We start from the raw sequence: 17,900 nt of genomic DNA, 5'->3' as shown, positions 1-17,900 counted from the left end.
CATTTTCTCTACCAAAACCAGCAGAAACTAAATACGAAATACAAGCATTTCTGTGTCATGTAGATCCCACCTTTGAAAACAGGAGTTAATTCATGTAGAATCTGTAGTTGGCCCTACACACCTGTGGTTCCTCACATCTGTGGATTCAGCCAACCAGGGACTGTGTGGTACTGTAGTGTTTACTACCACTGAGAAGTATCCGTGCATAAGTGGACCTGCTTAGTTCATACTTGCATTGTTCAGGGGTCAGCTGTAATAGAATTACCTAGATGTATAAATTAAATTTTATTTGAGCATAATTATTAAAAAAAAAATTTAGTGTTGTTTTCAGTATTACACCTGTCCAGTTTTTTTAAATTGCTATTCTATTTTAAAATCACCACTTTGAATTGGTCCTGTTATGCCTTGTGCACAGAGGACAGAAATGTTTACTATAAAGGCTTCTCAAATACTTTAAAGTGATAATGTGGCATTCTTTTGAAGTGACGGAGGCCTGAGCCAGTCACAGGATGACAGCATTGTGGGAACGAGACACTGCAGGCACAGTCTGGCCATCATGCCTATCCCTGGAACACTCTCGTCCAGCAGCCCCGACCTCCTCCAGCCTACCACCAGCATGTTGGATTTTTCTAATCCCTCAGGTAATTGTTGCTTATTTTATACAGCCATATTTGTACTGAGTAGATAAATAGATGGTTGAGCCATGTGTAACAAATACTAGATTTGCTGGCAGCCCTCTTTTTTCACCTCCATATTTTGACTTAATGCAGAAACACTAAAAAGAAGATTATGTCTTTTTCTCTAAACTGGAGTGATGGTACTTTCAGTATGAAAGAGAAGTACGTATCTTTTGGTAACCCTAATCCAAGCAATGGATGAAAGCAGGGATACTTCTTCTCAATCAAGAAACATGTTACCCAGAGTGTGGAAAGGAATAAAGCAAATTATTTTAATCTAACTTGTCTCACTTACCTTCCTCTGTGATGTACAGAAATGTGTTAACAGTTTTTTAGAAACACTGATTTTTCTCTCCACTACCTGTAATGTTTTCATTACATCCAATATTGTTAAAGTACTATAGCATCTTTTTCATTGATGTTCAGACTTTCAGTGTGGGCTATCAAGTTTATTTTTCTGTATCCACGCTCAGAGGCAGAAATTGTCATTTAACTATGTAACCTAAAATTTCTTTATAAGGATGGAACATTTTGAAGAATTATTTATATATCTACTATTTGAATGGCTTTGAGATGGTTTTCAATAAAAGACGCATACAATTAAAAACTGAGGTATATATTTGATCCAAGGAAAGGAGGGAAGAAAGCTCCTCCTCAAAGATGCATATAGTTGTGATCAGCTTCAGTTTTGATGTTAAAGCTCTAACAGCTAGTGGGAAAAGGGAAGAATTCTGTTATTTTTCACCTGTTTCAAGAGATTCCTAGGCCCAGTGATCTGTCTTTGACACATCCTACTCTCTACGTGACTACCAGCATTCTTTCTAGAGCAGCGGTCTCCAACTTTTTCGACACTGGGGACTGGTTTCATGGAAGACAGTTTTCCCATGGACCAGGGGGAAGGGATGGTTATGGGACGATTCAAACACATTGCATTTTTGTGCACTTTATTTCTGTTGTTATTACATCAGCTCCACCTCAGAGCATCAGGCATTAGGTTCTGCAAGCTGAGGACCCCTGTTCTGGAATGAAGGTTTTGATGAGCTGTTACTTGATTTAGAAATGTCTAGTGATTTCTATTTGTTCTGGATTCAGTAGTGAGATGGAAAGTACTCCATGTATTTGATCAGAAGTTAATATCAGATATTGTTACCAAGTATAAAGTAAACTGTTTTACGTAAAAAGGTAAGAAAGCAAGCACTAAAGTGTCACAGTTAGGAAGCTGCAAAGTGGATTCAGCTTCTGGTGCATGAAGGAAATGCCACCACCAGGGTGAAGGAGTATCGTTTGAGCGATACAGGAGCCACATACCCACACATAAGAAAATAAGGCAGCAGGTCTCTTCCTGTAACCTTGCAGTCTACCTCTGGTGCTCCCTTTTGGCAGGAAAAAAATATGGTTTGCAGGGTCCCAGCCCCATTGTAGCAGGGTAGTTATAGGTTTGGAGCCTAAACACAGTAACTTAATAACAGTTGGTATCCAGTTTTTACAGCATAATTATAAACCCCTTTTCTAGCCTCCTGTTATATCATTCTCCAAACTGTTACCTCTCTGTCTCTCCTGAGTATGGAGCGTACCTTCAGAACTCTCTTTCTGTGTATATATTGTTTGCTACCTCTGGTGTTTTCTCCTTGCATATCCCAGGAAGTTTTTATTATTCCTCAGTGCTGAGCCCAAGTGTTACCTCATCTGGGGATCTCAGGTCCCTCTGATGCAGAATCGCTCTCTCCTTTTCTAGCAAATTATCATTGTCTGTCTGACGTTGTCATGTGGTAGTATGGGAATTTATTTCTGTGTCTGTGTGCATATGTTCATAGCAGTATTTCTTACACTGCATTCACAAATAAAATTTTAAACACTACCAAAGCACAAACTAAATATTCATCTGTACTTTCATAAGACAAGTGTTTAGGGATGTATGATTTATAACTTGATTGACTTACAATTATTTACATTATATACATTTGTATTTTTGCCACTGGCATATTTAGAAGTGAGGCAGGGTGGGAGGTAAAGAATGGGTAGAAGGGGGAGGAGAGAGAATTTGGGGATTTAGCTAGGGAAACGAAAGAGGTTGGAATTATTAAAATTTGGAAACTGTAAACCCTGAAGTTTACAGTTCTCATCTCTGAAGAGGATATACTATTCAAGATTGATTGCATAATTCCCTCTTTGAGAACATGTTGAAAGTGTTGGAGATGCCCTTTTACTGTCTGTTCAGAGAAAGTCAGTCTGCAAAGCTCAGTCTGCAGCCTTTGTCCATATCAGCAATATGCATGAACACATATAAGAGGAATTTAACCTAAAATTATATTTTTAAATCTCCAAATGAGCAACTTTATTTAAAGCCTTCTGCAGTGCTGTTTATCTTTATGGTGAATAAAATATTTATTACCAATTAATTCCAAATTCAGCTTGGTGAATCATAAATGACAGCACTGAATTTTAGGTTAGCTCTGTACATCACATATGTATATTGTAGTACATGTGTGACATCAGCCAAGTATGACTAACTTTTATCAGTCTACATCTCAGTTATGTTTTTGCTTCATATTTTAAATTGTTAATAGAAAGTAAGGACAAAGCTACAGAACTGTTTAATACTTTGCTTTTGTTTGCTGACTTCTTTATGGTTTTGCTTTGTTTTTGCTGCCTATAGCTGTTGGTTTGTACTGTAAGTATCCTGAAGACTACGGTATTTTCTTGCTTATGTTTGTGTGTAGTGTTTTAGTATATGGTTAAAAGTCAGATGATACAGAATTGAATGAAATAGGAAGCAGAATTCCATACACTTCAAAGATTGCCAGTATAAACTGGCATATATTCTTTTAGCCATTTTCTTTGAATATATATGTCTTTTATACCCATTGAATCAGAGTATACATGCTGTTCTCTAACTTGTAAAAAGTTTCAGAATTTTGGGGTTTAATGTGACATGAGGCCTAAAATAATTCAGAGTGTAGCTAAAAGGATTTGAAAACTGATTTTTTTTTCTGAGTTTGCATATGGAACTTTTTGCTTACTCTTTTTCATTTAATAGCACAAACTTTTAATTTGACATCTTTAATATTTAGTAAATTTCATACTCATTTTGCATTGCAAGTCTGAGTTATTTTAACTAATTTTTAATTGTAAAGGAACATATATTACAGTTTTAATTTGCAGAGAAAGGATAAAATATAAAAGTCTCTGCTTTCCAGAATTAACAGTTGTTCATTTGCATCTGTATCCTTTCAGAAATTTCAGAGCACATAAAATGTATGTACTGTTTATTTCACCCCAAATGATATAATTTTTTTTCCACTTAGCCCATTTCACCTAGTAATATACCCTAAATGCTTTTCTGCAGCAGGATGTATTCTGCCACAATATCTTGAACATTCTGTTTAACCAGTTCTGTTTTAGTGGATGTTTGCCTAAACCTCTGGGATTACATATCTTTACATGTTTTAGATTTACATTATTAATATACTTTGAATTTTGTCAAAAATCTTGTCATAAATTTCTTTCTTGTTACATAAATATCTATGAAATATTATCTATTTTCTATCTATCTAAATTCCTCCAGAACTTAAAATATTTGCTTTTTGACCCTTCATAGAACGAGTTTGCCAGTCCTTAATCCATGTCATTATACTCATCACTTGTGTTTGCTTTGTGAACTTTTACCGTATGAATTGTCTCATTTGCTTCATCATTATGTCTTTCCTTGAACCACCACCTACTCTCTTGAATATAAGCAAATCTTTGCAAACAGAGACTTTGTCCATCTCATTTGTTACTTTAGCTTCATCATCTGGAACACTGATGATGTAACAGGTATTCCATAAATACTTGTACAGTGATTAACATTTAAAAGCAGAATGAAGAGGCATTCCTTTGTGGTTTTTTTTTTTGTTTGTTTTTCTTTTAATGGTCATCTTAAATACCTAAAAAGTTCTTCTATTTTTAGTATAATGTCAGGGTCAGACACTAAAAATGGAAGAACTTTTTAGGTATTTTAGATGATCTTTAAAAAAACAAAGAGGCACCAAAAGACTGCCTCTTCATTCTGCTTTAAATTGTTAATCACTATACAAATATTTATGGAGTACCTGTTACGTCATCAGCAGACTACAGTCAGTGGGGTTGCAAGAGAGTCAGACATGACTTAGCAACTAAATAACAACAACAGGGTCAAAACATGTGTCTTTATCTCACTTTTAAATTTTACTGAACACTAGAAATTTTGCCTTGGGTTGAAAGCATGGATATATGTGAATTTCAGTTCTTGAATTCATTTACCTATTATATAAGGTCAGTTTTGATTCCAATCCCAAAGAAAGGCAATGCCAAGGAACGCTCAAACTACCGCACAATTGCACTCATCTCACACACTAGTCAAGTAATGCTCAAAATTCTCCAAGCCAGGCTTCAGCAATACGTGAACCGTGAACTTCCAGATGTTCAAGCTGGTTTTAGAAAAGGCAGAGGAACCAGAGATCAAATTGCCAACATGCACTGGATCATCAAAAAAGCAAGAGAGTTCCAGAAAAACATCTATTTCTGCTTTACTGACTATGCCAAAGCCTTTGACTGTGTGGATCACAATAAACTGTGGAAAATTCTGAAAGAGATGGGAATACTAGACCACCTGACCTGCCTCTTGAGAAACCTGTATGCAGGTCAGGAAGCAACAGTTAGAACTGGACATGGAACAACAGACTGGTTCCAAATAGGAAAAGGAGTACATCAAGGCTATATATTGTCACCCTGTTTATTTAACTTCTATGCAGAGTACATCATGAGAAACGCTGGACTGGAGGAAGCACAAGCTGGAATCCAGATTGCTGGGAGAAATATCAATAAATAACCTCAGATATGCAGATGACACCACCCTTATGGCAGAAAGTGAAGAGGAACTCAAAAGCCTCTTGATGAAAGTGAAAGTGGAGAGTGAAAAAGTTGGCTTCAAGCTCAACATTCAGCAAATGAAGATCATGGCATCTGGTCCCATCACTTCATGGGAAATAGATGGGGAAACAGTGGAAACAGTGTCAGACGTTTTTCTTTTTGGGCTCCAAAATCACTGCAGATGGTGACTGCAGCCATGTAATTAAAAGATGCTTACTCCTTGGAAGAAAAGTTATGACCAACCTAGACAGCATATTAAAAAGCAGAGACATTACTTTGCCAACAAAGGTCCGTTTAGTCAAGGCTGTGGTTTTTCCAGTGGTCATGAATGGATGTGAGAGTTGGACTGTGAAGATAGTTGAGTGCCGAAGAATTGATGCTTTTGAACTGCGGTGTTGGAGAAGACTCTTGAGAGTCCCTTGGACTGCAAGGAGATCCAACCAGTCCATTCTAAAGGAGATCAGTCCTGGGTGTTCCTTGGAAGGAATGATGCTAAAGCTGAAACTCCAGTACTTTGGCCACCTCATGCGAAGAGTTGACTCATTGGAAAAAACTCTGATGCTGGGAGGGATTGGGGGCAGGAGGAGAAGGGGACGACAGAGGATGAGATGGCTGGATGGCATCACCGACTCAATGGATGTGAGTTTGAGTGAACTCTGGGAGATGGTGATGGACAGGGAGGCCTGGCGTGCTGCCATTCATGGGCCTGCCGTGCTGCAATTCATGGGGTCGCAAATAGTCGGACACAACTGAGCAACTGAACTGAACTGATTATGTAAGAATTTTAATATGGAATATTAATTATAAGACTAATAAATGCTGTACTTCTCCAAGATTCTTTTTAAATGTCTGTTTTCCTTACAGGATTATACTTTTATGTGTATTTTAGCTTCATACCTAAAATTTGAAATGATTAGATCATTTTTGTTTTTGATTCTTTATTCTAACTTCATATTCATCATTTAACTAATCATTTAATGTTTGAGTGTCTGCCATATTTCAAATATTATGTTTAGCATTAATTATAGTGTCCTCCCACTAATACTTTTGTGAAGAAAGTATATGTATTATACAGGTAACAGTTCTAAAATGGAAAGAGAGATTTAACCCAACACTGATATCAGTGTGGAGATATTTTGTCCTCTAATGTGTCTCAAATTTTCGAATTTGGTTTTCAAAATTGGCATTTATTATCTTGGCAAATTCACCAGGATTTGGGTTATGTAATATCCTTTGGGTAATTCCATTTGCAAATCTGTTCTAGAGCTATCCATTTATAATGCCTGAATCCTTCTTATATGACTATATGACAGTTTGTCCTTTGCATGTGAAACAAATGGTTTTAACAGTGTGAATATAAGAGAATGTAACAGAATACAGTGTTTGGAAGGATGCACAGGGTTCCTTCCCTGATGTCGTAGTATGTTAGCAGCAAGAAAAGAAATGTGTGCAAATTCCCAATCTGTCTGTTTGAATAAATTTCTCTGAAGAAATTAATAAAAGGAATCAGAGCATCTCCCCCATTCCCTCATGGTCAGCCAGCTTGGCTGGCAGATGCTCAACCCCCAGAAACCTAGTAAACAAATCTACCTCTAAGCCCTGGACGACTGAGATGTATTTTTGTGAAGAGGATAGGAACAATACAGATAATAATAGTAGTTGTTTGACACCTTTTATTGGGTTAAAAGGGATAATGAAACTCTTGTCCAGTATCTTTCTTTTGGAAAACTGAAATTTCCAACTTCCTGCATTTTCTAGCCCAGAATAGAGAAGCATATCGTTAGCATGCCATAAGAGCCTACCTTATGCCTGTAGACTTAGAAACCTAATGTCAGCAACATCTGAGAGACTGACTCATTTTCAGAGATGTATGAACAGGAGGCAAAGAGGTGTTTGGTGAATCAGATCTTTGCATACCTCAAAAAAAAGGCAATTTGGCGCATATATCTTACAAAAGGGGCCTAAATAGATGAAGCATTGTGCTTCCAGTTTGACAGTAAACCCAGAACATTCAACATTTGTCGGCTAAGAATACTTTTTCTGGAATTGTATTCACATGTATTCAGTTGACTATTCCAATACTGAGAGTCAGTCTTTGTCTTTTTGTGTTGTAGCCTCACTGCGAACTTTATTCTGTGAAATTATTTCCTCCCACATCTGTTTCATTACTTTTCTCTTTCATTTACCTAGAATTATGCCTCGGGTGGTTTTGAGACAAATTTGTAATTTTTCTTTTCTCTTAGATTTACAATGTATACAATGCTAAGAAGGTAATGCTACACAAACGTATACAGTGACTTGAGCCACCAAAATATCCCTAGCTCACCCCCCGTTACACACAACAATACATTTTTCCTAATTAAAAATGGAAGAAGTTTTTGTAATTTATTATCATGAGGAAACAGCAGTTGTTTGTGTTGTAAAATCACTTTTCAATTAAATTTAATTATGTTAAAAATTAGCCCACTGTCATCATATAGGCTAATTGTTCAGAAAGCTTTGTTCAGGAAGCTTTAGCCAATGCCATATGAATAGAAAAAGCAATAAGGTAGAGTAGGAGGGGGGAATATCTATTTACATGTATGTATTACATGAACATTTATTTTAAAGTAGGATTAATCTAATAGCAAACATCACAAACACTGAGATTTACGTGAATATTTTAAATTTTCCTGTGTTAAAATATATAAATATAAATTCTGAAAAGATATTGGCCACTTTATAGTAGATTGTATTGGCACCTAGTATAATTCAGTAGGAAAAAGCACAGAGAATAACAAAAAATATTTTTAAAAAGGAATAATGTTTTATTAAACCAGTGAGTTTCACCATGAACCAAAGAAGTGAAATACAGAATGACGACACATTTTTGATGGAAGAAATGCAGAGGGCTTTCAAAATGGGGAAAAAAAATTCATAAACAGTTTTGATAAGAATGTGACTAAAATTGCTGTCTTTGTACCCTAGGATGATAAAACATTATAATGTTCTGAGAACAGTTCAGAAGTATATTTCCAAAACCGTAACAGTATGCATGCCCTCTAACTCAACATTTCTCTTTGGTTTGGATTATCCCTGAGGAAATAGATTGACTACAAAGGTTTATCTACAGGGAGAGTTTGAGATGGAGGGAAATTATTTATCATAATTTACTTATGATAAAGGAACGTGATATGCAAGCTAACTGTGATTCAGGATTTGGTTCATTTCAGATTATAAAATACAGATTGTGGAGTCCTATGCCTCCATAAAAATTTTTGTTGAATATTTAATGACTTAAAATGTTTATAAAAATGAAAATTTCATGGCTTTCAAATCATATGCGTAGTATGGCTTTATTTTCTTTTTCTTGGTGTTTTTCTGTGAACATATACTAGTATTTTGTCACCAGAAAAGATACATTGATTTATTAATAAGTACAGCTATGATTTCTTTTAACATCCTTGAAAGAGAAATATATATTTAACTGTTTAGAGAGATCACTGTCTTCTAAATTATTTTTTGAAGAGTTTGAGTCAGTTTCTGTAAAATAACAGAATACTGTTTTGTATTTATACAGATATTCCTGATCAAGTTATAAGAGTTTTCAAAGCAGATCAGCAAAGTTGCTACATTATCATCAGTAAAGACACTACAGCTAAAGAAGTTGTTTGTCAAGCTATTCATGAATTTGGTTTGACTGGTGCATCTGACACATACTCTCTCTGTGAAGTTTCTGTTACTCCTGAGGGTGTTATAAAACAGAGAAGACTTCCAGACCAATTCTCCAAATTAGCTGATAGAATTCAGCTCAGTGGAAGGTGAATGTGCTTATTAATGAATGTACTCATTTCTGCATGTGTTTTTGAAGATTCCATGTTAAAAGACATAATGTTAAATAGGGACATTATGTTTTAGGGCCACTGAGTTCTCTCTAAAATTAACATAGTATTTTTCTTTTTTTTAGCCTTCTGTTGTCTCCATAATTACGTAAATGGAATCTTAAGAGTGTTAACACTCGTAAGTGCTACCCAGAAGTGGGAGAAAGGATAAAAATGTTTTAGCCCTCCTGGCTTTATTTTAGCAGGAGGGCTAAAACATTTTTAGTATAGTCCAAGTACTTGGTATAGTCCAAGTCCTGTTTTTTACAGAGGGAGACGATACATATCTCTATTATATGTATCTGAGTATATATATATACGTTAATTTATACTATTAGCTTTTTAAATGATCAGTATGTACTTTGGGGAAAAGAAGCCATAGTTTACATAATTCTTTTAAGTACTTTTCCTTTTATGATATATGAAAACTCTAAAAATGTTTTAAATGTGCATTGAAAATTATTTGATCAACTAGAAGATAGTTTCAGTAGCATTTGTTCTTTAGTGATTTTTTTTCTGGCAATAATACAATCTTTTTAGTGAACCCAGATTCATATGTGGAATGAGATCCTTAGAAACCTTAAAATGACTATCCATCGTGGTTGCTGTTAAGAGAGAATAGGTTAACTCTGCTTTTGCTGACTGTATGTAGTGGTTAAGGGCATGGATCCTGGAGCAAGACTGCCCAGATTCAAATCCCTGGTCTGGCTCTGTGATCTTGAGCAAGTTATTTAGTACCTCTGTGCCTGAATTTTCTCATCATAAAATGGGATGATAGTAATAGAACCAACCTCAGAGGAATGTTAAGAGAATTGAGTTAATAAACATAACATAATTAGATCTAATTTTATTATCTACAGTATGAGTTTCAACTCATTATTTATGGTAATCTCTTAGGCATGTGAATAGTTTAAAGGCAGAAGAAAAATAAATATAGTTCCTTGACAATATAAAATAGATGGACACAAACTTAGGCTTAGATCAAGGTATATATTATTAATAGAAAAGAATGAAGTAAAAACCACTTATGATACAAAATGTAACCTCTTCTGCAGCAACAGTCTTGTAGAAGATATTTCCTAATTGTGAATTCTTTACTTACCTCTGAGCTTTTAAGTGTCATAAAATTGTTCATCTAAAAAGATAAAAGGCAAATGAAGATCTTTTTTATGGCTACCGATCAATGCCATTTGCTGGAATGAAGTTTTGGATTTATCAAGGGAGAAATGAGTAGTGGAAGTTTCTGTTCTGTATGGGTTTCATTCTTTGCTTTTCTTGAAAAATTTTTTTTTTTTAATTTTATTTTATTTTTAACCTTTACATGATTGTATTAGTTTTGCCAAATATCAAAATGAAGAAGAAAGTGAGTGCAGCAAAACCTTCCAAATAGAACTGTAGACAGTCTTGATTCAGGAGTTTACTCATGCTGTCCATGAACAAGTATTTTGTATAGTACCTGTTATGTGTCCTGCATCCTTATAGAGCCCTCATTAAAGCTTTGGTTCTCAAGAGTATACACCTGATTGTTCACACAACATGTGAATAATTTCTTAAAATCATTAAGTTTTACAGTATAATCAACATTACTTTTACACTTTAAATTCATAGATGTTAAATGGTAGAAGAGAACAACTTCTTCAAAGTCTTCTCATTTAAAATGTTAATTTTCCATTTTATCTTTAAGTGAATATTCTGCTGACATTTCTGACAAAAAGTTTTTTTTTTACCTCTTTAATTTATATTTATTTATTATTATTTTTTTACTTTACAATATTGTATTGGTTTTGCCTTACATCAACATGTATCTGCCACAGGTGTACACGTGCTCCCCATCCTGAACCCCCTCCCACCTCCCTCCCCATACCATCCCTCTGGGTCATCCCAGTGCACCAGCCCCAAGCTTCCTGTATCCTGCATTGAACCTGGACTGGCGATTCATTTCTTATATGATATTATACATGTTTTAATGCCATTCTCCCAAATCATTCCCCCCCTCTGTCTGTGACAAAAAGTTATTAACAGTATAATGATGTTTTGACAACAGTGATAAAGAGGAAAAGTGCTCTTATAAATGTGAAATCACTTATAAAAGCCATTTTTTCCTTTTAGGTATTATTTGAAAAATAACATGGAAACAGAAACCCTATGTTCAGATGAAGATGCTCAAGAACTAGTTAAGGAAAGCCAGCTGTCCATGCTACAACTAAGTACTATTGAGGTGGCCACTCAGCTGTCAATGAGGGACTTTGATTTATTTCGTAATATTGAGCCTACTGAATATATTGATGACCTTTTTAAGTTAGAGTCCAAAACAGGAAATACTCACTTGAAAGAATTTGAAGACATTGTAAACCAAGAGACATTCTGGGTTGCATCAGAGATTTTAACTGAATCAAATCAGCTCAAACGAATGAAGATTATTAAACATTTTATTAAAATTGCACTTCATTGTCGAGAATGTAAGAACTTCAATTCCATGTTTGCAATAATAAGGTAAGTTTGTACAAATATTTCTGTATGATTTTGTCATGATACTGAACTTGAAGCTGGTTTTCTTCTTAGGTATTAAATGAGCAGGAGAAGAAAAGTTCAATGAATATATTTTTCTGTAAGTGTTGTTAGATTGAACATATTTTCCATTTTGGTGATACTGGTTTTTTCTCCTTTTGTTTCTTCCATCTTTCAGTCACTTAAACATTTTTTGTTAAGTAGAGGTGGTTCCCTGCCCAGTTTTCTTCATTTCTCCCCTGTGAGGGATTATACCCTCTTGGATATATGCCCGACACCTGGTCTTTATCATCAGACTTCTGTACTGTGCATCAGGCAGTACCTGATTCACTGTGATTTGACATTGAAAAATCAATGCACTACAAATTGGTGATATTAATGCAGTAATTGAAAACTGCTATTTTGAAGTGACCACAGCAGCAACAAATAATGCAACCATTTGGTGACCTCTTCCTGTTTCTCACAGACTATATGAGGTATCATTGAATGTGTTGCCACTCAGACAAGCTGGGCCATTAGAATTGTGAAAATCCTTCAAAGTTTATAAACCCAGGAAGTGTGGGTGGTTACATGAGCTTCTGGGAACCTTCCTCCTTCTCTTCACTTATGAGAATCTCCGTGTACATACTTTATTTTCGGACCCTCATCCAGCACAATGCTGATCACAGAAGGATTCCTCCTAAAACAAGTCTAGTTTTAAAGGTGGAGGGTAGTAGTAATGTGGTCCTTTTAAAGGCCATGTACTTGTATATGATAGCATAATAACCACCATAACTAATCCCATCTGTGCACACTCTCCCAAAAATTAATTATGATTTCTTTCTAGTACTCACAAGAGATAAAATTAAAATCTTTATAGCAACTTCTAAATCATAAATCTGTCATGGTAATAGAAAACTCCTTTATGAAATTTAACCAGTGGATGCAATAGAACTAGACATTGTGGAAGAAGTGTTGAATAGAGATTAATAGAGTGGCCTTGAGAATCAGGCGCATCTGTATTTGAATCTTGCCTCTTCCTTGTGGTAGCAGTGAGTCAAGAGAAGACTGAAGATCAGTTTCTCATTTGTGGAATTCAGGACTTACACCAACTACCTCACAGTTTTTAACAGCTGAGTCTAAAACAAGGGAACACAGATGCCATTGATAGACAATTAGAAGGCTAGAAATTGAAACTGTTTGTATAGGAAACATGGAGTAAAGAATCTGAGCGTTACCAGCTCAGTTTTGGAGTACTCCATTAAAAAAACAAACCCACCCCCCCCCCCCCCCCAAAAAACCTCATTGACTCCAGAAGAGATCTCTGTGTAGAGTGTCCAAAGAATATGGTAAAAAACATATCTTAGAGGCCATCCTCAAGGTGAGGGTAAAGAAGCGAGTCCAACCAAAGAACTAGAGTGCTAATACAAGAGATAGTAGACAGCATGGTATGATAGTGTCATTAAAGTCTAGGACGTAGAACGAGAGAGAATGGTGGAGAGCAGCCCCAAGATGGGTACAAAAAAGGCCAGACATTTGGTTAGGAAGCTTTGTTTTGGTTAGGTTGGTTTTGTTGTGAAGAACATTTTATTTACATTTTCGACAGTTAATGTAACATTAATTGCTTAGTATTCCTACATTTTATATCACAATGCATTACAAAATATAAAGGGCATATTAACTTTACAGCTGAGATGAAACAGGTGAATCAGTCACCTATGACTGGAATTTATAGCATATTTTATTTATTTGAGTTCTTGTTTTCCTAAGTCTAGCCAAAGAATTGTCAGTTTTATTAATTATTTCTGATAACTTTTTCTTAGTTTCATTGATCTTTTCTATTGTTTTTTTCTTGTCTCTTCTTTATTTCTACTTGGATTTTTGTTATTTTTCAAATGGGCTTAGTTTCTCCTTTTTCTTGTTACATACGTTAAGTAATTTATTTGAGGAATTTGTCATTATCAGTTTAGGTCCTGGAACTGCTCTTGAAGTATCCCCCAAATTTTGGTATGTTGTATATCCATTTTCCTTTATTTAGAAGTACTTTTTAATTTCCCCTTTGATTTCTCTGACCCATTGTTTGTTCAAGGGAATGCTGTTTAATTTCCATATATTTGTAGATGTTTTATTTTTCCTCTTGCTGTTAATAACTAGTTTCACAAATTGTTGTCAGAAAAGATAGCTGGTATGATTTCGGTCTTCTTAAATTTGCTGAGACTTGTTTTTGGCTTACATGACCTAACCTGAAAGATGTTCTGTGTATGCTCGAGGAGAATGTGTGTTCTGCTGGTATTGAATGGAATACCCTTTATGTATCTGTTGTTCAGTCACTCAGTCATGTCCAACTGTTTGTGACCCCATGGACTGCAGCACGCCAGGCTTTCCTGTCCTTCACTATCTCCCAGAGTTTGCTCAAACTCATGGCCATTGAGTCGGTGATGCCACCCAATCATCTCATCCTCTGTGGAGCCCTTGGCCTCTTGCCCTCAGTCTTTCCAGGGCTTCCCCTGGCTGCAGCCTGCGGGGGCTGCACCTTGTTGCAGTGTGTGGGCTTCTCGTTGTGCTGGTTGCTCTTGTTCCGGAGCACAGGCTGTGGGCACGTGGGCGTCAGAGTTGCAGCACACAGGCTCGGTAGTTGGAGCCCATGGGCCTAGGGCGAGCAGATTTAAGTGGCTGAGGTTCACAACTCTGGCGCGTGGGCTCAGTAGTTGTGGCGCTGAGGCCCAGCCACTGTGCAGCATGTGGAATCCTCTCAGACCAGGCATCAAATCCAAGTCCCCGCCATTGGCAGGTGGATTCTTACCCACTGCACTACTGGGGAGTCTTAGAGTAACTATTGATATATAAACACTTACTGCTGCCATCTTACTGTTTCCTGGATGTTCTGTAATTCCCTTCTTTCTTTTTTACTCTTATTTTTTACTCTGTTGCTTTGTTCCTTTGTGAATTGATACTTTTCCTGGTAGTATGCTCTGGTTTTCTTTTCTTCACCTTTTGTGAATCCACTATGGGATTTTGCTTTGTGGTTAGTTACCATGACATTTACATGAAACCTCTTAGAGATGTAACAGTCTATTTGACACTGATAAAATTCCAGTCACATACAACTCTCAGTTCAGTTCAGTTCAGTTCAGTCGTTCAGTCGTGTCCGACTCTTTGCGACCCCATGAATCGCAGCACGCCAGGCCTCCCTGTCCATCACCAATTCCTGGAGTTCACTCAGACTCACGTCCATCGAGCCAGTGATGCCATCTAGCCATCTCATCCTCTGTCGTCCCCTTCTCCTCCTGCCTTCAATATTTCCCAGCATCAGGGTCTTTTCCAATGAGTCAACTCTTCGCATGAGGTGGCCAAAGTACTGGAGTTTCAGCTTTAGCATCATTCCTTCCAAAGAAATCCCAGGGCTGATCTCCTTCAGAATGGACTGGTTGGATCTCCTTGCAGTCCAAGGGACTCTCAAGAATCTGCCCCCTCTTTTATGTTTTCAGTGTCACAATTTGCCTTTTTATGTAGTGTATTCATTTGCAAATTGTAATAGTAAGTGTTGTTTTTTGTATTCTCGTCATTTAACCTTTATTCTCTAGGGATTAATATGTCATCATATTTTATTGTTGAGAGTATTTTTTAGCTTAACTATATACTTAATGTTTATCAGAGCGTTGTATATTTTCATATGTTTTCACATTGTTAGTGTCATTTCATTTTAAGAACTTCTTTTAGCGTTTCTTATAAGGCAGATCTAGTAATTATGAACTTCTCAGCTCTTGATTTCCGGGGAAACTCTACTTCTCTAGGATAACTTTGCCAGATAGAGTACTCTTGACTGATAATTTTTTCCTTTCTGCACTTTGAATGTATTAGTCCACTCTCTCCTGCTTATAAGTTTTCTGCTGAAAAGTCGACTGATAGTCTAAGGGGAGTTCCCTTGTAAGTTACAATCTTCTTTTGTCTTGCTGCTAGTAGAATTCTTTCTTTCATTTTGACAGTTTTGTTATAATGTGTCTTGGAGAAAGTTGTCTTGGATTGAAATAATGGGGTAATCTGTTAGGTTCATGAACTTGGATGTCGAGGCCTCTTCGCAGGTTTGGAGATTTCTCAGCTGTGCCTCTTTAGTGGTCTTCTTTCTCTTCCCTTCTCCCTCTGGAACCCCAGGGGTTTGTATCTTGGCTGTTTTGAGTTTTCTTCCATAATGGTTTCCCAGCTTTCTTCATTCTTTTTCTTTTTTCTCTTCATTGGCTTTCTTCATTTTTTTCTTTTTTTCATGCTTTTTTCTCCTCACACTGAGTTATTTCCAAGTTCCTATCATTTATCTCAGTGATTTTTCCTTCTCTTTCGTCTACTTGATGTTGCTACTCTCTATTGCAATTTTTTGCATTTCATTCACTGAATTCTTCCATTCCAGAATACTCATTTGGTTCTTTCTTGTGATGTCTGTATTTTGATTATATATTGTTTTTCTGATTTCATTGACTCATCTTTCTGTTTTCTTATAGCTGATTGAGTTTTCTTAAAACACCTATTTTGAATTCTTTATTAGGTAAATTATGGATTGCTGTGTCTTTGATTACTGGAAGATTATTGTGAACTTTTGGTGATGTCATGTTTCCTTGTTTTTTCATGCTTCAGGGAGTTTTGCCTTGCTTTTTCTGCATTTGAAATTGCTTTCATTTTCTCTAATTTTTATGAGTTGCCTTCAGGAGGAAAAAATCCTTTTGTCATTCCTAATACAGATTCTGAGACTTTCTCTCTGGCATTGTGTGGATACACCTGCTCCAGGCTTCTTGTTCCCTCTTGGGCAGAATTCTGAAGCTTGTATGTTTTCTCTGTATCCTAGGATGTACCATGTCAAATGCTGATATGTCTCTTTTATTTTCCTAAAGGTAGTGCTACAGCTCAGATTTGTGGTTTCTTCTTCACCCATAGACTCCAGCCTGTTTTCTGTATGTTTTTCCTCTCTTCCAGAGCTTTCTTTTGGGACCTTGCACAGGAAGCCAGTAGCAGAGGGATGGAAGGTGTGGGTTTGAGCACAGTGAGCTGCAGGTACTCTTGGGTACATCAGGAGGATTTACAATTGAGGTTTCCCTGTGTCTCCTGAGGAGCTTCCCTGGTGGCTTAGATAGTGAAGAATCTGCCTGAAATAGGAGACCTGGGTTTGATTCCTGGGTTGGGAAGATTCCCCGGAGAAGGGAATGGCAACCCACACCAGTATTATTGCCTGGAGAATCCCAGGGACAGAGGAGCCTGGTTGCCTACAGTCCTTGGGGTTGCAAAGAGTCAGACACAGCTGAGCAGCTAACACTCACTTTCTGTGTCTTCTGGATGGGCTTCCTGTTGGAATCCAGAGGCAGTTAGCAGGAACCTCATTCCTTTAATATCCTTTTGGAATCTTACATGCTACTCTTTTGATCTGTTCCCTCCCTCCCACTCATGGAGCTCCCACTTTAGTGCTCTGGATGCTGGAAGAGAGAATGAGTGTCTTTAGCAACACCCCACATGGCTCGAGCAGCCAGACATTCCCAACTTGCTCTCCCTTTCCCCTGTTGGAGAGATCAAGAGCCATCTAGTTTAGGCTTGAGTTATGCTTCCTTGCCTTTTGGCTTGCCTTTCACGAAAAGCAAAGGAGAAAAGGAATGGTATATACCCATCTGAATGCAGAGTTGCAAAGAGAAGCAAGGAGAGATAAGAAAGCCTTCCTAAGTGAACAATGCAAAAAAATAAAGGAAAATAATAGAATGGGAAAGAATAGAGATCTCTTCAAGAAAATTAGGGATATCAAGGGTACATTTCATGCTAAGATGGGCACAATAAAGGACAGAAATGGATATAACAGAAGCAGAAGCTATTAGGAAGAGGTGGCAAGAACACACAGAAGAACTATATTAAAAAGATCTAATGACCCAGATAACCACAATGGTGGGAATCACTAACCTAGAGCCAGACATCTTGGAGTGCAAAGTTAAGTGGGCCTTAGGAAGCATCACTATGA

General features: G+C 36.8%; 1 protein-coding gene across 6 annotated transcripts in view; it reads left to right on the top strand.

Moving 5' to 3' along the window:
- Nucleotides 1-17,900, top strand: part of RAPGEF6 (Rap guanine nucleotide exchange factor 6) — a 225,217-nt gene that overhangs the window by 174,075 nt on the left and 33,242 nt on the right. For all 6 annotated transcript variants that reach the window (XM_006072649.3, XM_025293055.2, XM_025293053.2 and 3 more), the window contains 3 exons: nt 484-641; nt 9,127-9,367; nt 11,537-11,920. In XM_006072649.3, coding sequence (XP_006072711.2) covers nt 484-641; nt 9,127-9,367; nt 11,537-11,920 — 783 coding nt within the window. The remainder of the gene's footprint in view (nt 1-483; nt 642-9,126; nt 9,368-11,536; nt 11,921-17,900) is intronic.

Source organism: Bubalus bubalis, chromosome 9 (assembly GCF_019923935.1).
Source record: "Bubalus bubalis isolate 160015118507 breed Murrah chromosome 9, NDDB_SH_1, whole genome shotgun sequence".
Taxonomy (NCBI): Eukaryota; Metazoa; Chordata; class Mammalia; order Artiodactyla; family Bovidae; genus Bubalus; species Bubalus bubalis.
This window is presented reverse-complemented; position numbering and strand designations above follow the sequence as displayed.